Source organism: Phalacrocorax aristotelis, chromosome Z (assembly GCF_949628215.1).
Source record: "Phalacrocorax aristotelis chromosome Z, bGulAri2.1, whole genome shotgun sequence".
Classification (NCBI taxonomy): Eukaryota; Metazoa; Chordata; class Aves; order Suliformes; family Phalacrocoracidae; genus Phalacrocorax; species Phalacrocorax aristotelis.
In genome coordinates this window covers 588601-611108 of record NC_134311.1, presented here as the reverse complement: position 1 = coordinate 611108, position 22508 = coordinate 588601, and the positions used below count along the sequence as shown (strand labels likewise).

The 22508-nt window shown below is 53.2% G+C and overlaps 1 protein-coding gene across 1 annotated transcript in view; it reads right to left on the bottom strand.

Moving 5' to 3' along the window:
* Positions 1–22508, bottom strand: part of PAX5 (paired box 5) — a 135282-nt gene that overhangs the window by 104352 nt on the left and 8422 nt on the right. Inside the window, exons 3-5 of the mRNA XM_075079028.1 lie at positions 21907–22104; positions 17843–17907; positions 15120–15248 (exon numbers count right to left, since the gene is read on the bottom strand). Coding sequence (XP_074935129.1) covers positions 15120–15248; positions 17843–17907; positions 21907–22104 — 392 coding nt within the window. The remainder of the gene's footprint in view (positions 1–15119; positions 15249–17842; positions 17908–21906; positions 22105–22508) is intronic.

Genomic DNA, 22508 nt, shown 5'->3' with positions numbered 1-22508 from the left:
GTGACCATCTATATCCCATCTGTCCATCCATATAGCTATTCCCTATGCAGAGATGCTCATAAAAAAATGTCAAGGGTAATAAGAAAGACCTCTGCACCCTTTGCAATGGTGATTATTGACTGGTTCATTCAGTGCCTGATGGAGATAGCGTGATTGCCTGGGATGTACCTTGCAGGTTTCTAAACAGAAGGCTCCAGAATCAATTTTGTGGTAACTGGTTAGATGTGACCAGCTTACAAACTCAGCATGGGCGTCAGGAAGCAAATTCAAGCAGCACCATTACTTTTTTTTAAATATCAGAGGTGAGGAAAGCCTCCCGGCTGGGAGAGCCACAGGACAGAACAGAGATTAACGATTTTGGCTCGTTTTCGTCTCCAAGGTGACAAATGGGTGCACAGCAGGCATGGTGCGATGGCTGGTGGTGCAAGGCGATGTTGAAGCTCACAGCTTGCACAGGAAGATTTGTGTCTCTCCTGAAGCGAGCGCAGCGCTGGGAGCTTCAGCAGCGTGAGGCCGGTTTGGCCGGCGATCACCACTTCCACCACCGCCGGAGGGACCTGCTCTGCGCAGCAGCGATGTGCGCAGGGCAGCCCCCCAGCCCACGCCCGCTCCCCTCCAGGCCTGCCCAGCTTCTCCCGTCCACCGCACCGCCTCCTCCCGCAGCGTCCCCAGCCTCGCTGTGGGGGGGAAGCGCTGCTCTGCAGGACGGGGTCTGGGTGCGGGACGGGGGACGTGAGCATCTCAGGAAGCTCGGTGAGAACCCATCCCTGGGGCCACCACTGGCCAGGGGCTGCCACCCCCGGCAGTGGTCAGGGGAACCACATGTGGGTACCCACTGCCCAACAAATTTTCGGCTCACAGAGCGGTGAAGTGGCACCAGTTTCATACACCGGAGCCTAGACACCGACTCACCGGCTCCATTTTCATGCATGGCATCTTAGGAGGGAGCGTACTTGGGAGCTTACCCTGGCTGTGACGAGGCTCTGGAAGGGTGACCTGGCAATTGGGAACAAGACTAGGAGGTCCCAGAGGCTTACACTGACTTCACATGCTGGACACTAACTTCTCAGGGAACTATGGACAAATTTCTCAGCACCCGTGACCTCTCTCTTTAAAGTAAACCGACCCACTAAGGTGCTGTGGTGAACAAACCGTCAGGCACCAAACGCCTCTGCAACAAGGACCATGTGGGTGTAAGAATGGGAGAATGGGTAAACTGAAGAGTTGCGCAAATTCAAAACTCAAAGCCACACGCCTAAACAGTTCCAGAAAAACCTTCCTTGGATTCAGGCACATCTATAATTATGTTCCTCCCATCCTGGATCACCCATGCCAGGCCTTGGACACTCTCCCCATTGCCAGACAAGGCCATCATGGATCGGGACCGTTCTTTGGCCCCACAACTGCGGCTAGGCAGAAGACAGGCTCTGCTGTGTCACAAAACCTGACTCTTCCAGAAATGCCACCTCCTGCGTCCTCCTGCCGCAAGGAAACCTGGTGAGAATGGGGAGACCACAGCCGGGTGCCACTTCTTGGGGAAGCAATTGGAAATCCAAGGAATCAGAGAAGGAAAAACCCACTACATGACTATTTCTTATTAGTCGACTTATAGAAAAAAAAGTCAGGCACTGTCAAGCATGAAATCTTATTGGGACAATAGAGATGGAATTGCCACTGCTGACAGTAATGTTTACAAGGGCATCATGTGTCGATGCCGCACAGCATGAAACCAGCAGCCCCGTCTAGCTCTGTGAATTGTAACAAGAGAGAAAACGTCCCATTTGGGACAGGTAGGAATTGTACCACCAAAACTAACCGCTCAGGTGTAAAATCCATTACAGGCAGCTGGGAGGAAATGCAGAGGAGCCCTGTTGACACAGCGGGAGGCTCTTAAGCTCTCTCCAACCACAGGAGCTAGCGAACAGGGGTCGCTGAGCCGGGGAGATGACTTGCCGGTTGGTTTGGGGGGCTTCCCTTTGCCCCCCGCTGAGGATGGGCTGAGCAGGGCGAGCAGGACCGCACCCATCCCCACACTGCTAGGGTCCAACCCCAAACCAGTGGGCATTGCTGAAGGGTTACCAGTTAACATGCAAGGTAACGCACCAGCTGCCTGCCTTCAGGCACACACACTGAGCCCTCACGTCAAACCACCAGGACGTCAGTACCGCATCTGAAGGACCTGAATTTTTTAAAAGCCTCCACCACAAAATCTGTCCAACTCAAAGGAACCATGTTCAGGGTGGTCAGGCAGCTGCAGCTCACTATGCCCTAAGACAACTGGTCATTACGAGACCTGCCAAAGAACGATGTGTCAGGCAGATGGCCCAGGGACAGCAGCTACAGAAAATAATATTGCAAGGAAAGAAAAAGCAGAAAATACCTTGACCACAATTCCAACAGCAACTGCTCACAGTTACAAGCGGGGGGCTGAAGCGTGTTTAGTTGATATAAGACCTTCTGGTGTCTACACCTGAAATGCTCGGCCACCACGAAGCCTTTGATGTGTGCTCTTGTGCAGCAATGTCTCACATCTCTCTCCCATGACGCACCAAAACGGGCGAAGAGGAGACGTCGCCTGGCTGTCAGAGAGGTGGTGTGGAGGCAGATGCCCCTTCACACCAGGTCCCACAGGGCAATGCAACAGCCCACCAGGCAAAACCCAGTGTCTGACCAGTTACTGCTGCACCAGGAGAAACTGAGCTCTACCCTGTGAGATGGCCACCACTCAATCAAAACTGCTCTTTCACAGGTCTCCTCACTGCAAGTTTCCTTTTTAGATTGCATTCTTCACTTTTTTGACTAAAATTTGATGTGATTTGCGTAAAGCATCTGAAAGAAGCACCTTCCTGCAGTGATTCCACCGCTCCCACCAGAAAAGCACCCCTACAGCACTTGGCCTGCATCCCTGATGTTCAGAACTACAAGGGACATCTTTTCTCTGGCTCTGTGCCTGTTTGCAAGATGTTCGGGCACAATGATGACAGGGCTGCAGGAAGTTTCTGGTAAAGCAGAGTGCTGGCAACAGCCACACATCCTTACCCAGCCTGCGACCAGAGAAATCCAGAGAGCTGTAGGTGCAGCCTTCAGATATTTCGCTACTTCTGCATCCCGGTACATGGCTATGGGGAAGCTGTTCTGTGAGGATGGAGCATCCATGTGAACAGAAAGCCATCGTGTTTCGCTGATGTTAGTCCCTGACAGATTTCCAATACCCTGACCTCCGCTGTAGACATCTCTTTTGCCATGCTACGAATCATCGAGATCCATGCTCAGTGATAGGAGGTTTTAACGGGATTTCCCTCCAACACAGCGTCTGGGGCAGCACCTCAGCTCAAGGTCCTTGGATTCCAGTCTCCATCTACAATGTGGAACTGCAGCAGCAAAGGAAAACCAGTCTCCTGCTAGAGCCATAACCCTAAAGTAATTACCATAAGGGTACTCTAATTACAAATATCTCTCAGCAGATTCTCAGGGGAGATAAAACATGGGAAAACTCCATAATCAAATTTTCAACACATCTGCCAAAAGAAAACGTGTCAGTTGCTTTCAGGAGTCCAAGCACTTCAACTGCTCTTCCTATCTCTGAACCCATGGCCATCGTTACATGGGTGGTCGCTGACCCAGAAGCAAGAACACACAAGAACAAATAAGCAGCTGTGCAGGCACCGCCATGTACACGCCAGTCCCCACAGCCGAGGTTCGTGAAGAAAACAGAGAAAGCAAAGGCCGTGGCTCTGAAACTGACTCCATGGGAAAGCCTTTGCAAAGTTGCTCCGGAGTTATCAGTGGGGTGTGTCAGCACGAGTGCTATGCTTGCTCCTGTCACGACAGGACGGCTGGAGCGCAGGGAGACGAACCTCAGACCACACGGGACAACTGTCCAGAGGTACGCAGACAAAAAAGAAGCCCAACTGAATATGAAGCGGGAAAAGAAAGTAAAATTCATCTTCTTGTTGAAATTCCGCAAAACACCAGTGGACTACTTCATCTGTCAGACATATATATGTGTTATTGGGGCAGGCAGGGAGTCCGTATCTCTGGATTTTCCCAACTATGTATTCTTTTTCCGTCTGCTCAAGCAAAAAATGAACAAAAAGAGGGATTTGCCTATCTGTGCAGCACATCTGGGTGTCCTGCCATCTGCTCCAAGCTCCTCCTGATTGCTGATGATGGTTGCTGCTGCTCTGCCTGGGCTGCTGGTTGTCTGGGGTCCCACAGGCAGCCCATGCCTCCGCAGACACAGGGCACGCACCGAGCCCGAGCACCAGAGGCTGAGGGCACGTGCACGTGCCCTGTGCATGCCGGCTGCTCTGGAGACACGGCACGCGTGCCGCAGGACGCCTCCTCCCCTATTCCCATCTGCAGTCCCATGGCAGAGCAAGCCCTGCCCCAGGGTTTTGTGCTCCAGCACGGTGCACAGTGAGTAAACCACTGTCCTTTGTAAGTACTACAGCTCTCTCCAAGCTTGGCTGTATCCTGGTCACTACACCATGACACATTCATAAAGATGGTCTTCTTGACTTAGCCACATCCAGATGATATAGACATCCTGCAGGTATGAGCCTAGTTCTTCTGCAGACTCAGTACAACCAGCCATTCATGCAATTATTTAAAAACCACACAAGCTGCAAAATGCAGTCACCAAGTCTGGTGCAAATAATCCCACAGCCTGTGTTGCACTTCCTTCCAATGTTTGCTGAATAATAGGATAGATTTGTAAATAATGGGACTATGCCACAAATGCCAGGAGAGGCCAAAATTGACAGGATTCGGTCAATACTGCACAACTGCTGCTAGAAATAAATAACCCTCTGTGCAAAGAGTACACAGAAAGGCATGACAGACAAAAACGGAACCGGAGAAAACTTCCAGTCTCAGAACACCCCAGTTTTCTGTGTCTCACTGATTTTGCACTGCCTGCTCACCAGGAGCTTCCTGATTGGCAGCAACAGCAATTACAGTTTAAAATATTAACTCTGGCTCTTCCCAAAGCGCCAACAGAAAATGTGGTTTTCCACTATCATTCAGGATTTCCGGAGTTTGTCATTTCAGCCAAGAAAATAATTCTGACTTTAAAATCCCAGTAAGCTCGAATCCAATTTTGCACTAGCTGCGACAGAAGCAGGTTCCAGTCCTGCACGATAATCCCGGTACTAGCGTTTTGTGCAACCATGGAGAAGGTAGCTAACCTGCCATTATCTGCAGGAGAATCAGTTTGCTGTTCCCCCAGGAAGAAGAGCCGGCTCGGGAGGTGGGACGGAGACCTTGGCCAACCCATGCCCCTGTAGGGGCATTCGCCCCAGCGCGCAGAGGGAGCACAGCATGAGGCAAGGGGAAAGCCATTACTGCTTCCAGTGGGCACAGAGGAAGCCTGACACAGAAATGCATGATATCAGAGAGTTACCACCACGATGGGAGTGCCAAATGACTTAATGCTTTGGCATTGGACCTTTCACAGGGGAATAGCCCGTGTCTCTCCAAGCACCATCTACAACTGGCCAAATCTCTCTCTTCCAGGGTAAGGCATGCTGAGCCGGCCGCAGCCCCCCAGAGCTTCCCTTACACTCTTGAAATTGAAGCGTTTATTTTAACAGTGTGGACATATTCTGACAGATCCAAGCGACACGGATCTACACACAGGGAAGAAGGGGGAAAATCCAGAGTCGCACATCGCAACACAAAGCTCATGATCCTCCTCTCACAGAAGCACCTCGCTCGATTGCATCCTTAGAAAGGAAAGTCACAAAAATAACCAGTACACTGACAAAAACCCAAACAACAACCTTTTCTCTTCTTGGTTTTGTTCTTCAGTCCTCTCAAAGATCACTATCACCATTTATGATGTGGAAAGCTAATTGTGAAAGTCTGCAAATAATATAATATACCCATCCTAAGCCAAAACTCTTATCACCTCTCTCTGTATATATATGTAGGTGATAGAGACATTAGAGGTAGGTACATACATGCCCTGTATAGATACCGATGTACATACACACGCTGTAACTGCAACCCCGTATTTCCTCCCCCCTGGATGCCACCTATTTCTCAGTAAAATCAGAATGATTCCTCTTGTTCATGACCCTTCTATTTTATTTTATGCTGGCATTTATAACAAACATCCATCAACACTGGCAACTCCTGCTTTTCCACAAAAACTGCTTTTTCTTTGGAAAACGTATTGCCGCAAAAAGAATCCTGGCCAGCCCCAGTACTGGCACCGTCAGGACAATCTGACAAAACATCTACCCCTAAACTGGATTTTAGCTAAATCTATATGAAGAGGTTATTCCTTGAAAAGCATCGAGCACTCGACAGCTCCTGATGAGAACAGCTGGAGCTACAGCAGGGCTGTGAGGAGTGGTGGAAGCCTGGGCTCTTCATTAACATAGCTCCGGGAAAATCCCCACTCCGCCGAAGCCGGTGGCAAACCAGCAGGGCTTCACCCCGGAGCTGGAGGAGAGGTCTCTTGAAAATAGGGGCCCCAGGGACTGCATTAGGAGAAAAGTGACAAACACGCTTGACGTACGCACAAGACAGCTGGTAACCTGCTCATCGCAAAGGGCAGCTGTGCTGGCAGGGAGTTCTCCTGCACAGAGCTGTGAACACATAAAATCACCCACGGGCGAGCATCACCGACGGCCGGGGCAGAAGCACCCCATCCCTGCAAATCCACCAGGCGCGAAGGCACGGGGATGTCCACCCTTGGGGATGGCTGCCTGCCAGCCACTGCTGCCCACCGGCCATGCCCCACGCCCACCGGGACCCCGAAGAGGTGATCTGCTGGCACTGGTACCCCAGGGCACAGGGACGCGGGCAGCCGCAGGCATTCAGCACACTCGCAGCTCAGGGGCTCACAGGGAAGCTGGGAAGCGCACAGAGGGCTGTAAGAGCGTGGGATGCTCCTGTTGTCCTACAGAGCTGAAAGGATTTGTCCCAGCGACGGAGGACCTCAGCCCACGGGCTCCATCACCCAGCTCGGCAGAGGCTGGCCCTTTCCTCCCCGGAAACCCCGTCCCACCTCAGCAGCGCTCATGGGAACGCATCACCCTCAAATGTCAGAACAGCCTGGTTTGGGTGCTAAAATGGCTTTTTGTTTCATTTTCATGAATTTAGATGTGCAGAACTTTCTCTGAAGCCCAGGGCAAACCTACACTATTATAATGCTGCTGTAGCTGTGAGCTGAACTGCCCTGCATTCATCCTTTTTTTCCCTAGAATTTCATGAGGAATGTCAAAATATTCTCTTTTTCTCTCAAAGAGAAATCCTGTGCCAGCTGAGCTCCACTTGTTAACATCCAGGATGACCGTCTCAGCACCAATAACCCCAAGAGGGTGGCTCTTGGGAACACCCAAGGGTTCTATTCTCACGCTCTCGGGGAGTCAAACTCCTCCTCCAGACACCCAGCACCATCCACAGGTGACACCATCACTGCTGGTGTCAAACCAGCACCACCCATGGGTGATACTGTCACTGGTGGTGTCAAGTCACCAGCATGGCCAGAGGCTGCTGCCACTTCAGCACATTCAGAATGCCCTGTGTAAGGTGCAGAAAAGGTAAATGCGAAGAGTGAAACAAAACAAAAGCCTGTGTTGTGAGAAATTATTTCCAACGACTCAGGAAAAAAGTTGTCAATTAAATTTAAATTTAAAAAACAAAACCACCAAGCCATAGTTTGCATTGGATATAGCACAGATGAAGCCATCACTGCAACGTAACTAGCAAAGTCCGGATCAAACTCCATTCAAAAGGATGATTTCAGTGTCTGTGTGGTGAGGGAAAACCATCTCGTTCAAGGAGCCAACAAACTGATGGGACAAACAGCTCGCCCCGCTCTGCAACACCGGGAAGGAATCCCTGAACACAGAGGACAATCTGCGTCAGCAGGAGAAATTCAAATCAGCACTTGCTGATCCTGCGACACCTCATCCTCTTCAAAGGCTCCATCTCATTACAGCCCCTGGAGTTATCCCCAGGAGTAAGGACAACGCCAGCGAGAGAGCACTGCTGGAGAGGGCCTAGACATGATTGAACTCCAGCACTTCCCTGGGACTCAGGAGGGGGTTTCTTTCTCTTCAACCTCGGCATGGACTTGGGTGACTCCGACCATTTCACGTGACCACCTGCACTACAGAGAGATTAGTTTCTGACTTTTTATGCACTTTTCCACCACCCCTTTCTGCCCGTTGCTGACTCAGCAGCAGGGTCTGCACCAGCATGCCCCCACGCTCCAGGCAGGCATCACCCCTGCAGCACGGTACGAGGAGGTCCCCCTCTCCACTCACTGGGTGGTCCCTCCAGGTCCCCCTTCCCCACTCACCACTGCCTGGACTTCGAGATTGGCACTACGGCATCATGAAGGTCAAGTTTCTATTGCCAGGTGAATTTTCTTCTCTCCATAACCTCCTGCTTTTTTCCCCTCAGTCTCTGATTTTGATAGTTTCCCTTGTTCAGATCCCCAAAGGCTTCAGTCCTTTGCACATCACTTGCACGGTGCAGAAGACCCCAAGGAAGAGCTGGAGAGGACATTATCAACCCCCACCACATACTGTCTGGCTCAGGTCCTTATCAGGAGCAAGAGGAGTTACAATGACTTCTGACAACATGGGACCTCAACTGTGGTTAATTTCCGCACTGAACTCCATCCCCTGCAATGCGTATTTTACTCCTGCTGATGCCCTGGAGCACGGACAGACAATACAAACACGCCCGTGAGCCCCTTCACCTCTCGCACTCCCTGCCAGCCACTGTCCCAACGCTCCGTGGTCCCTGCCAGCGCTGTGAACCCTCATTCAGCCAAGTCCTCCGCCATGGAGATGCTCAAGCCCCCAGGCCAAAAGTGACTAAACCTACTCAGGAAGCTCCAAGGAGGCAGTCTGGAGTGGGAGGAGATCCCAACCCCAGGAGAGAAAAGGGCTTTTACGCCAGAGCAGCATCACAGCAGAGGTGTCCCGGGATAAGCAGCACCCGGAGAGCACCCGCAGAGCTGGGACCCAGGACCCCTGCCAGCACTGGCTGCCAGGAAGAGGGGCCCGTGAGTGACCAGAGGAATTCCACATTTCAGCCCTCAGAGACAGAAGAATAAAGATCCTCCATTGCCAAGGAAGCTACAATTAGGTCTACTTTGTGTTTAGGAAGATTCAGAAAGCAGTGGCCAGAAAGGGATATTTACACGCTCACGACTAACTCTGTGGCTGGCAGGGCTGTCCTTATAACCCTCAACGTGAGCCACAGGCTTCAGCCAGGGCTTCAGCCCAGCCAGGACGTCCCCGCGGCATGTGCTCGGTGAGAAGGTGCGAGGTCTCTGCTGGCAGGATGGGTGGAAGGGGCAGGCAGGACAGCGGGACCAAGAGGGTGGAACGGGCAGACGTTTGTCTCCAGTGCAGGAAGACAGAGCAGGAGGATGCCCCTGGACATGATTCACGTGCCGCACGAATACGCGCATGTCACGGGGCAGAGCTCACGTGGGGACAGGGCTGCAGACACTGCACCTGACCGCACTCAGCAGAGCTGGTACCAGCTGCGGTTCTGGTGTCCAACGTTTAAAGAAGAGAAGCTAAACCAAAGGGGAAACACTTTACAAGCCTTTCCAGCAGCCTCCTAGAGTCGGTGCCCTGGAAGCCACATGGTCTCTCAGCCACAAGAGGAGATGACAGAAGACCGTGGCAGCACCTACTCAGCACTGTGCTCCCTTCTGAGGTTGCTGACCACCTGCCGTGCAGCCTCCAAGGCGTTTATGCCCCCAGCCTTGCAAGTCTCCACCTAGCTGTGAGCGTACCTTCCCATTTCTGTCTTGCTGGGAAAACACAGTTCATGGGCCTGGTACGGAGGAACACACAAAGTGCAGAAATACTGTCTGTATTGTTAGTCCTCGTTCGTGTTTAGTCATGCTTGCTCTGCAAGCATGGTCTCTCTCCCCCCAGATGTGTCACTGACACGGTGAGCTCGTGTTGCACTTGTCAGTGCAAGGCTCTTGGTCGGCCGTTGTCACAGGCAGGCGCCTGCTGCAGCCGCTGCAGCGCTGGCACCGTCGGAAATGCGCTCAGCAGATTCAGCCAGCTGCAGAGGTTGGTGCTGCTTGGATGCCCAGACGTGCCTAACCTGGGGCATCCCTGTGTGAAAACACGGCGATTATAACATCAGAAGGTTTTTAAGGCATTGGTTTGCACCCACCCCCACTTCCTGCTCATTCCCGTTAGTGTTCCTGCCCCTCTTGGAGACTTATCCTCCCAGACAGAAGGCTGTGACCTAAATGCCTTTAAATATACCAAGACTGTGTCTAAAGAAAAGGCATTTTTCAAAGACTTCGGTTGAGGAAACAAAGCACAAGCACCTACATCATCACACCAGATGCTGACAGCAACGTAGGGTTATGGTTGGCGAGAATAGAAACAAAACAACTTGTACAAGTGAAGGTCTCCTGTTATGCTGGTTTCAATTCCCCCAATGCCTCCATAGAAGACTATACCAGCGAATTTGAGATACGGTCTGTGCAGCTGTTCGGTGCAGGTATTTAAATCTGCTAAACCTCTTCTGCAGCAAGAAGGGGTGGGCGGGTAGCAGACACTTGCATCCTGCACGGTGCTTTGCTGAGGGTGTCCTGCTCGACTGGCTTCCGACGGCGTTTCCTGGCGGCGGCCGGGGCTGAGCCAACGGTTTGCAGTAAGGCGCTCCTTGCTGCACGTAGCCTGTTGCTCTAGCCATCTGCCCCCAAGCGAGGGCAGAAGGCAGGCTGCCTGGCCTAGCGCAGCGCGGGTCCCCGCACCGCCGCCGTGCCTGAGCTCAGCGGCGGAGTGTCGCCTGCCCCGTGCCGATGCCTGCGTCGGCACACGCTGGCTGAGAGGATGCCAGCTTGCACAGGCCAAAACCATGCCAGGGCAGTGCTAACCACAGCAGGATGGGCCAGCGGGAGGTTCTGCCCGTGCACCAACGGCCCCTAGTTCAGCAGCAAAGATGTAGTGTTGGTGACACAACGGGCATCCTGGGTTTAACAGAGCAACGACTACATGCAAACAGATTTCAGTCTGGCTTGGCCACTGCTCATGTTTGCAAACTGCTCCTATTAGCTGCCAGTATCAGAGATTTCTGCATGTTTCAGTGTCAAAGTGAGGGCGTGAGCATATTCCAGCATATTCAGGCTGCTGGTCTTGGACAGGGCTAAGCTGCTAAAAGCATGTAAATGTCTACAGCTGCAGAACCAGGTGGTTGGTAGAAGCTCACAACCAGGCACAAAGTTTCCCAACACAATACACAGCGTTTGCTCCAAAGGTCATCATTCCCACGTCGGGAAATGGTTTGCGTTTCGCATAAAGCAAGGAAGTATGAGAACAGAGATTCACATAACTCTTCCAAGCCCTGTTCATAAATCCAGTGAGAGCCAGTCACAGCCCTCTGCAAGGATATGGGAACTGAGCCTCCTCCGCGGCCCCCAGGCCAGCCCTGAGAGCAGCTGCCCGTGCCAAAGGCACGGCTCGCGCGCAGACGCGACGTGCTCAGCCCAAGCAGCCCGAGCCCTCGCGCGCTGGCAAGCAGAGGGCTCTGCACAAGGGCTCTGCACATGACGGCGCTTCTCCACCAAGCTCGTCCCAACAGCAGCCAGCATCACCCCTCACGCGCTCGCCTGGCCCCGGGGCGATGAGCGCAGTTGTAGGGAGGCAGCACACACAGCCTGCCTCACAGAGCACATAGGTCTCACAGAAGCAGGACTCCTGGGCTTCGCCTTGGCTTTGACGGAGAGACGCTGCTCTCCTGCACGGACACCACCAGCTCTTGAGAAGGCCCCAGGCGAGAGCCGTGTCCCACGCCCCTGGCACACGTGCCTGCTTTGGATCACTGTCAGATGGGGCGGCACAAACGTGCCAGGAGCGTCTGCCGGGCTAAAGGACTTCTGCCGGCTCTCCCACACCTGCAGATCTCTGCAGGGTGCAGGACAGAAACCAGGGGAGAGAGGACAGAATTGGAGAAGGAGGGGTGGGGTCCGCCTTCCCTGCTTTAGCCCTTCCTACCCTGTCCTTTCACAGGATCCTCAGAGGCTCCTCCAGAGCACTTGCAGCCCAGCGACGTCCCTCATCCCCAAAACGTGCCCTGCACGCCATCTCTGGCCCAGATTCTGTGCGCCTGCCTGGGAACACAGCTCCCTTTCGCCCTCCTCCCACAGCAGAAAGGGTTGTTTCATCCCACTTCAGAAATCTTTGACTTCCGGACAGGGGATGCTCAGCACTTCCCAAAAATGCAGGCCTTGTCAGGTGTCCCACTGCAGGACCACCACCAGCCACCCGACTAGCTGTAAGCAGCGGAGCGAAGCCAGTCCCTGCGCTGCCACCCGCTGCAAGCTCTGGATGGAGCATTCAGCCCACCCTGACTTGCAGTCTCACTGCCCACCCTTGGCTTCCCTGAAACACACCCCGTTCACTAGAAGGCGGCCCAGCAAGATCATTTGGCGCGTCCCTGCCACCCACCTCCTCCTCTACAGCTTTTTCCCCAGCTGCAGGGCCAGGAACGTGCAGCCACAGAGCTCGAAGGAGGCAATCCGCAAGCAAAGCAGCGAGATCACTGCCCAGCAGCCTCCACTGCTTGATGCCGAGGCAGCTGCCTGTATCTCTCTGCCTCGTTACGGAACAGCCTGCTTCTTGTGTCAGTCTCCAGTAGCATGTCCTTTAACCACAAGTGAAAGCAACCGATCCCCCACGAAGGCACATCTGCTCCAAGTCCATATTACAACAGGGAAAAAAATGACACCTTCAGCTATATAAACCAATAAAGACTGTCTGATTTGGTTTGCCCCTGTTGCTACCCAGCAAGCTCCCCACTGGGTTAAAGACTGGTGACATCTGCTAAAAAAATGTCAAGAGTGAGGAGAACAAAACCGGGTAATGAATCACACTGAGCGCTCAATGCAGCGGGAAGCTGGAGGGGCGAGTCCACCCCGCGCTGCTCCCCGGCCGAGGGGAGCTGGGACCACCGGACGAGTGCTGCGCAGCCTGCAGCCCCAGGAGATGCACACAGGGAGGGAGAGCAGCAGGCACACACCTTGCAGCAGCTGCCGGGAAATGGTGCGACATGGCAGAAGGCATGGTGTGAGGGGCTCCGTACGGAGGTAGTCTGTCTCCAGCTCTCCGAAGTCAGGAAATGGCAAAGTTAACTCTGCCCCCTTGTGCATCTGCATCATGATACAGGCCATAATTAGATGACATGCTTCTCCTCTCCACGTTAGAGGCTAGCATACATGATCCACCTCCCTGACACCTGCAGTGCAGAGCCTTGGGACGCCTCTGCGGGGACCTCACACCCACCTGTGCAGAGGGATGAGCAGGATGGGGTGGGGTTATGGATGCTCCCGGGGATCCCCTCCAACACACAAAGACGTTGAAATATCTCTTTATGCCTTTCCAAATCTGCAGCCCTGAGACTATTATAGAAGCAGTTTAAATGGTCTGCTGAGGACAGCATTACTGTCCAGCTTGCGAGCTTGAAAATCGTAACTCATCCTGCCAAAATGATGGGGGTTGTTTTAGAAATCATGGCCTCTCCTCTAAATGTGAACTGGCAAAAGCTGGGGAATGTCTCAGCTCTGCTGCTTATCTTTCCAAGGAAACATTTAAATCTTTTCTCTACAATTGCACGAGCTTCTTGTTTCTTAGCCAGAGATTCTTCTCTGCTTTAAACCAGAGATCCTTCTTCATTACAGGCACCCAAGAACTGGTGCTTCGGGACAGGGCTGTGACAGAGCCGTGTGGTTTCCACACAGGTGGCCTCTCCTAACATGGCTGATAAAATACAAAATTTCTACCCTACCTGCTTTAATGCATATATTTATCTATGCGCTTGTGGCCTTGGTTTGGAAAAAAATCAGATGTACGATCAGAGTTAACCAACAACAGGACGTTGGGAAAGTACCTGAACACAGGGAGTTTTACACTCCCGCATCGACCAGTGCCCACAGGGCTGACACTGGCCGCACAAACCTCTCGCAGTTCTTCCCCCGGTTTCAGCAACCCGAGCACTACTCTGCAACCCGACCGGGCGTTTCCACCTGCGCATCGTAGACACCTGACCCTGCTGGCGTAGCTCGGGCACCAGGCTCCTCACGTGATTTTGGCTGGGTTTTGCCAGGGGTTAATGCCACTACAGCTTCTGCCACCCACCCACCCCTCCACCCCCGCGGGGCGGCGCAGCGGGGGGCAGCAGGAGGCACAGGGATGCCCACCTGTGCTGGCGGCAGGGCGGCACCGGACCCGCATGGGCGCCGCAGGAGCCACGGACAATGGGTGCCCCATGGCAAGGGGCAGGAGCCCGACCTGCTGCTGCCGGGCAGGACGGCAGCCACCCCTCCTCCAGGTGCCCTCCACAGCCACAACCACAGCATCGCTGCTAAGGCTCTGCTACACACCTGCGTCTGCAGCCTTGGCCTCAACTCCTCTGAAAGCTCTTCCTAAATGAAAGGGATGCTCTAGATTAAAGGCACTTTTGTAAGATGCCAGTGCAGATTTTCTCCCCTTCCACTCTATCCCCAACGTCCTTCTCTCCAAAGCAGTGTTTTCATTACAAAAGTGCCCAGGACACAGAATGAAACAGGACCATAAACACTGCAGCAGATCTGAGGAGCACCAGCAATGTCCAACCCCAACCAGACCGTGCTCGTTTCCATGCCCTGGGCCAATAAAAGCCCCCGGCACTGCGTGGGGCTGCAGAGACGCAGCATTGCAGACAGCTCTGCTGTTAATTTTATGTCTCTGACGTTTTATATTTCAGGTGGCCACAGTGTCAACATAGTGGTGACTCTTCCCCTTGTCACTGGCGGGAGGGAAATGTTGCCCGGTCAGGAGGAGGGTCTGGTGAAAAACTGTGGAACACCGCCAGTGCTTTCTGAAACACCCAGGCAAGCCCCTGCTCCTCGAAGTGGTCCTTCCTCTGGCCACCAGGTCACACCACGGGTCCCCGGGTGGGCTGTGACCTTGGCAAAGGCCTGCCAAAGTGGGAGCAAACCCCACCACACCTGCCGGCAATGAGGGTCATCCGCAGCTCCATCACATGGCATGCACGCAGCATCCGCGCCGGCCCTGCCCCGCCCCTCCCCGCCACGCGTCAGCACGCACCCCCAAACAGAAAACAGCTCCCACTACCTTCGTCCCGCTTGCGCTTGTTGCTCTCGGTGCCGGGGGAGGCGATTCCCAGGATCCCGCTGATGGAGTAGGACGAGCCGGCGGAGTCGGTGCTGACTGAGGACACCTGGGTCACAGACCCCGTGGAGGCTGCAAGGCAAGGCCGGGCAGTCAGCGGGCAGGGCAACGCGAATGCCAGCCTACCCAAAACCCACCGGCCCCTCACAGCATGACCAAGGCGGGCTGGGGTTCTGCCAGCCACCGCAGCCCTTCCAGCTGGGGAAGGACCTCCACCCAGCTCAGCCCAGCCCAGCGGCATGCCACCGCAGCCCTCGGCAGGGGTGGCAGCAGCGACACGGCCACCCCTCGCCTACACCACGAGGGGCCAGGGCCGTGCACTCCACGAGGGGGGATGCCCTTCCCTTGGCGGTCGGTCGCCTGGTCCTGAGCAAGGCATGGAGGACAGGCGCATTGCTCGGGCCAGCGGACTCCATCAGGCGACACACCAGCCCATGTCACCAGCAAGGTGGAAGGAGCTGGCTGGGGGCACCACCATGCAGAGGGAGGAGCCTCCCCAGACAGGCTCCCCAGCGAGGTCCCGGGGCAGGCTGCCAGCCCCCCGGCTCAGGAACCTCGGGTGCTTGGTTTGCTGCCAGCGTCCTGCTGGCCCAAGCCACCAGCCTCCAGCCATTGAAGACCCCCAGACAACTGGGGTTGCCCAGGCGCCCAGGGAGAGCCAGCCGTGGGCCACATGGCTGAAAGGCCCTGAGGCTACCCAAAATATGAATTAAAACCACTTTGCTTTAACAGGGCCCTCAAGAAAGGGTGCTGCCTGTGTCCAGCCACAGGCACCATTCGTCACAGCCAACACGAGCCTGGAGATGTCGGCCAGGGCTGCAGACACAGTCCGCGTGATGCTGTGGGAGTCCAAGGCTGCAGGCAAGCAGGCAGAGAAGGCAGCACTGCCGCCACCTCCGTCTGCTCACAGGATGAGCCTGTGCTGGCATCTCCCCATGTCGTGGACTGTCGTGGTTCAGCCTCAGCTGGCAACTGAACACCACGCAGCCGCTCGCTCACTCCCCCCCACCCCTGTGGGATGGGGGAGAGAATCGGACGAGCAAAAGAACTTGTGGGTTGAGATAAGCACAGTTTAATTATTACAATAAAACAACAATAATAATAATGATTATGATAATAATGACAATAATGTTAATATAATAAAATGGAAAAGGAAGGGAAAGGAAAAAAAAAGGAAAAAAAAGAACACAGAAACATGAACGATACTGCCGCTCACCACCTGTCAACCGAAGCTGCCCGTCCCCAAGCCACAATTGCTGCCCCCCTCCCCCAGCCAGCTCTCCCCAGTAACATACTGGGCATGACGTTACATGATATGGAATATCCCTTTGGCCAGTTCAGATCCGCTCTCTTAGCTGTGCCCCCTCCCCTCCCCGCTTCTTGTGCACCCAGCAGAGCATGGGAGGCTAGAAATGTCCTTGACTAGTACAAGCGCTGCCCAGCAACAGCCCAAAACATCTGTGTGTTATCTCAACATTGTTTTCCATGCTAAGTTCAAAGCACAGCACTATACCAGTTAGAGTGAAGAAAATTAACTCTATCCCAGCTAAAACCATGACACCCACAAAGCACCATGCAGCCCCTGAGCATGGTGGTTCCTCTGCAGGACCACACCCAAGACCCCCAGCCACCAGCCACTCAGAGCAAACCGTGTTGGGAATCTCTCCTGCCTCTACCCACCCCAAGCCCTGAGAAACAAGACTTCTCTGCTTTCTTTCCCGCAAGGGCAGGCAGCACTTAAGCCACCACAGCAAACTGAGGGATGCTTCTCTGCCTCTGAGACTGTTTGGCGTCTCCTGGAGAGAAAGGCTCAGGGCACGGGGCTGCGGCGTGATCTCTCTGACGAGCCCGCAGAGTTCACACAGCTCTGCGCCCACCCCGCCTCGTGGTGCCAGCCCACCCGCGCCGAGAGGGGTCAGCAAGCATTTCCCTGTTCCACAGGTGAGAGTATGAAGGCAGAGAGGAACAGGGATCCCCACCTCCTCTCCCTTCTGCCTACAGTTTTTGCGGAATAAGGACAAAAAGAAAGCAGCCCTGAGCCCTGACTGAGCCCTCCGTGCCGGCGGCGGTACCGCAGAGCGACACCGTCAGCCTCACCGCCAGGCTGAGGATGCCTCACCAGCTGGGACGCCCCTCCCAGGGACCCCCTCGGCCAGCATCGCCTGCCTCAGGGCGCAGCATCGCTGGTCTGCAGCTGAATTAAAGTTTGGAAAGTTTTGCTACCTCTTCACTCAAGACTGCAAGTGCACAAAGAATTATGGAAGGGATGGTTGATAGATGAAAAAAACACATTCAAAACTACTTACTGACTAATGATGCAGAAAATGTTATGAATAAGTATCCCTTTCTTGATTTATTACTTTAATTATCTGACATTCTATAGACCCCCATTAGTGGGGGTTTTTTGGTTTAGATTTCAATTTTCTGTCTCATGGTGAAAGCTATTTATCATAATAATCAGTAAAATTCAAAACCTTTTAGCAGTATTTATAAAATTCATTTACTATGTTCAGCCCTTGGAGAATGACAAAGAAGGCGCATTAGCACGTGTGCTGAAGTGTTTTATGCAGAATTATCTGTCCATAAGAATGATTAAAAGTTCTTTAGAATATTTGTAATCCATTATGCTATTTTTTTTATATTAGAAAGAAAAAAGTTTTCCTTACCTATGCTGTGACTGGAGGCTGGAACCTGCTGATTGGGTGGCTGCTGCACCTTCGTCCGTATGATCCTGTGCACAGTTGGAAAGAAATGACTCCTTAGCATTAAGCATGCAATTGCAGGGGGCATCAGACACTGATTTTTCAGTTCCGGACACCTACATCAATACGAAAACACCCTCCTGCGCATTATCCCCTCGTCATTCACCTTAAGTTTGGTGGGTGAGCCCAGGACCGTGTCTTTGCCTCCAGCCCCTACCATTATGGGCATTCGGGTGACTGACGCCTACACGCCTCTTGGGGTGCTGCAGTGTTTGGTGCTTCGGTCCCTTGAGGGTCTAGTCCCACCGCCCAGGAAAGAGACATCCATTGCTATTAGGGGACCTGCTGGGCCCAGCACCCCCTCCTCAGGGAGCTGGGCACTTCTGGGTCCAGTCATCCCAGCAGCTGTGATACGCACCCTTGGGGGCTGGGACACATTTGCAAGGCTGTCCCTAGACCACCCCGGGTACAGTACTCACACAGCTGGAGAGCTTGGATAACACAGAAAAGGACCTGCTTCATCAAATTAATATTAAAACAAAAATGTGTTACATTAAATGCTGATCTTAAAAGCTGAACAAGTAATTGTCATTGCCGGGAACAGCCTCTGCTCTGATTTACACTGAGGGCAATGAGGAAAAATTCAGAGATGCAGAAAAATTAGATGACATGTGTTGTGTTGCAAGACAGAGGGCAGCTGCTGAGAAAAGATGGGGAGATGCTCTACCAAGTGCTCACCTGCCGATGCACTGTGGAAAAAGCAACCGCAGGGACTGAATCGCCTCTGGAGGTAACAGTGCTGCCACGACTGCAGCGGAATCAGACGGGCTGGAAGGAGGCACTCTGCTCGCTCACCGCACACCTCCCCACCCAATGCACTCTTCATGCAGTGGCCACGCTGCAGAAGCGCCTCTGCTCTCTTTACCTAACAAACTCTTCCCCTATTTCTGCCTGCCGCAAAGTTGAAAGAGGGGAAAGGAGGGGAGGTGTGAGACGGAGCAGTCGTGGGGATGCGTTCACGGGAACAAACAGCAGCTGCTTGCTTGAAAAGTCACGCCGTGAGCTGGTACAGGAACCACCACCTGTGACGCCTGGCCCCGTCCCAGGAGAGGACACACTGCCATCCCCCTCCCCTCCTACCCCTCTGCAGGCTCTGATGGAGGCTGGCGGTGGCTTGGTCTGTTAGTAAGCCAGCTCCCGGCTGCCAGCCCCAGAGTGAAGCTGCTGGATGTTGGACATCTTCCGTGGATGGGTCCCCAGCAGCAAGCTCCCGGCCACAGGACAGAGCAGCCCGTGTGGCGCTGGGGTCAGAGGGAGTTGTGCAAGAAGCTCCAGCGGGGGAGGGCAGCCGAAGACCTGGGACCCTGAGGAAGACTGGAAATAACACCCTGCACAAGGCCTTCTCGCCAGCGTGGCGAGGGAAGGGTGTCCGGGTCCTCCTGGCACGTAAATGTCTTCATCTCTGGAGGGATAGAGGACTGGAGCACTTCAAAGCAGCTGGGCAGCTCTCAGCTTATTTGAGCAAAACCAATCGCAATGATTAATTAAGCCTTAATCACACAGAGTTGCTCCTGCTGCGGAAGAGTGGCCTATTATTAATATTAATTAATGTTATTAATTAATAATAATAGTTATTATTCACTCATATACGGGGGCAGCACCTCAAATTCATCTGCTAAAAGGCACCCTCGGCAGCGGGGATGGGCCAAGCAGCCTGTCCCAGCGGCCCCGCTGTTCCCCGAGAGCAGCGACATCTCCCCTGAAGGGACTGGCACGGCCCCCCGCGGGATTCCCTCTCTCCATGCAGAGGCAGGGATGGGGGGAGCCGCGCAGAATCGCCATCCTCCCCTGTGCAGGAATGCCAGCTGCTCAGCTTCACCCTCCCTGCAGCAGGACGGGAACCACAGTGCATGATTTCGGGTGGGTTCGGGACTGCAGCGACAGGGCAGCACCCGACCTGCACCGCAGTGGTGAATAAGGGCACCGTGCCGTCAGAGCAGGGGTTTGCATCCTCGCCGTGTGACGCCACTACCAGCAAAGCCTTGACGTACACACTTAATTTTAAATACGAGGATAAATCCCACAGACTACAGCGTGGAAGTGGGAGGATTTAGCATTAAAGGCAAGTGGTTTGATGTGAATTCCAGGTTTCCTGTCATGATAGTTTGGTGTGGGTTTTCAGGATGTGCTCCTAGGCTGGCAGAAACAATTCTCTGAGTAAACTGACTGACTCAAAAAGCTTGCCTTGTTTTTAAAAAGCGATTTCACACCTTCAAGTGATGGAAAAGATCTTAGCCACAGCCACAAGCAGATGAGAAAGAATGAGAATTCCACCCAAAAAACTTGGTGCTGGATCATGAAATGGGTTTCTGATGCAATGTAGTGGGGGTGTGGAAAGACACAGGGACACAGCCAGAGGTAGAGTGTGGAAACTGGCTCAAAACACGACTGCAAGCCGCTTAGTCTCTCATTTTTCTAGAGCTATGACTGCCGCTTTGGTAGGTTTTTGGAGGGTGCTTGACGTCCTACTACACAAACACAGGACTGCTCACAGCAGTAATGCCTCTCACGTGGCAGGGCTCGAGCTGGCTGTTATGGAAGCAGAGTTTGCCCTCAGTTACTTGAGGACAGTCAGAGTGGGATTTTCCTTCAGTTTTCCTGGTGTCCATATGTTTTCTTGAATCCTTCCTAAAACTGAAAATGCCGTGTCCGTAGGGTTCTTGAATGCTGCTCTAGAGTCTCAGCAACTCAGGGGCTCCCAGGCAGCAGCAAAGGCTGTGCGTGAACTGACCCATTTTTGCTCTTAAACATGCAAACATATGACTCAACGTTCAGTTCGGCAAGGCAGACACCACTCTCCGCTAACGCTGGGGAAGCCGCTCCGGCTACTCAAGCGGCAACTCCATGAATGCAAATCAGGTTGGGATAGCCAATAAAAGAATATTGCATCAATTTATTTCACGTCCATGGACACAGATGGGACTTTATAGCTAGCTGCATTCAAAGAATTTGCATGCAATCACACAAGTGAAAACCATCTCACTAGCATGGTGAGGTCGAAGCAGGGTACGGAGCACATTTTCCTGAGCGAAAATGAAAGGACCCTGCTTGCCAGGGGTGTGGATGTGTATGAGGCTGCCCTAGCGCTCTGCCTTCGAAGTATTAATCCCTTATTATCAGTCTGGCAGGGCGAAAGGCGGAACGGAGTATTTCACTGGGGTTTTTGACCACCAGCTTTAGACATCCTTCAACTCAGAAGGAAGCAGGGAAGTACAGAAGGTGTGACTGAGATGGCGGGAGGTTAGTACAGCTCCAGACCCCTCTGTGAGCCCAGTCCTGCCTGGCAAGGCTGGGGCAAAACTCCCAAATGTGGGCTCTAAATTAGATTCTCCTGCATTTTTTTCAAAAGCAATTCACGGCCACGTAAGTGCATCCGTGTAACAAGCAGAGGGCTGAGGCACTCTGAAGCTACTGACCGAATTCCCCTGGTGACATCTACACTGACACTAGCAGGGAGCACCCAGCACCATTCTGGGCCAACTTCAGCAAGACGGAGCAGGCGTCAGGAAGACAGAAGTGGTTCCTTAGACCTGTGCCTGGGGTCCCCTCTCCCAGGCGCCTGGGCCCCCCCTTTTCCCAGACGACTGCTGCCCCACTCGGCAGCCATCTGACCTTTCCTCCCACGGGGAGCACACCCCGCTGAACCACCTCCCCCTCGAGCAGCCCTGAGGCCTCATTCGGAGCAAAGAGGCAGGATCGTCACCCGCGAAGACTGCGGCTCACGGACTGGGGAAGGCAGCAAAGGCCAGCAGCAGAACCTGCCCCCTCCTAGGGAATGCTCATAATCTGTGATGCTTTGGCCACCGAGGCAACCCCACGGCTGCTCCCCTGCCCCAAATGCACCGTGGAAACACACGCAAGCTGCGTTTCGTGCAAACAGCCCAAAACAGCCAGCCGTACTAGCAAATGGGGATTCAGTGACAGCGCTTCTGAGCAGTGTCCCTCCCCAGGACCAGACAGATCTTTACCTGTTAATCGAGCTGACGCTGGGCACGGTGTCGTTGTCACACACTCGCTCAGCAAGGAGTCTATCCCTGATCTCCCAGGCAAACATGGTGGGATTTTGGCGTTTGTATTCTGCGATTTTTTCAACGACTTTGGGTGTGGCGACCTTTGGTTTTGATCCTCCAATCACTCCAGGCTTAATACTCCCGGTTTCATAATACCTGGGACAGCATCCAAAACAAAGCCTTAGTTATCACAAATAGACAGAGAACATGCTTTGAGATTTATAGAGAACATAATTTCAAGGTAACCAAACCCCAGCAAATCCTGAGATACATCTTCACTTCCATATACACATTTTCTGCCTATGTAGTGCTTTATCACCTAATAGATTAACTTATAGTAATTGGAATTGGGCCTCGGGCTACAATATGTATTTTTCTGTAATAGCAAGACAAAAGAAACAATGCAAGATTAAAGGGTATGCCGGGATCCAAAATTAACTGAAAATGTGTGTTATTAATCAGTGGTACTGGCAATAATAGAAACAAATCACACCAAAGACCACTTTTTGCGCTGGACTCTTTTGTAGTAAATTACTGTTTCTATAGAAATTCTCTGTTAT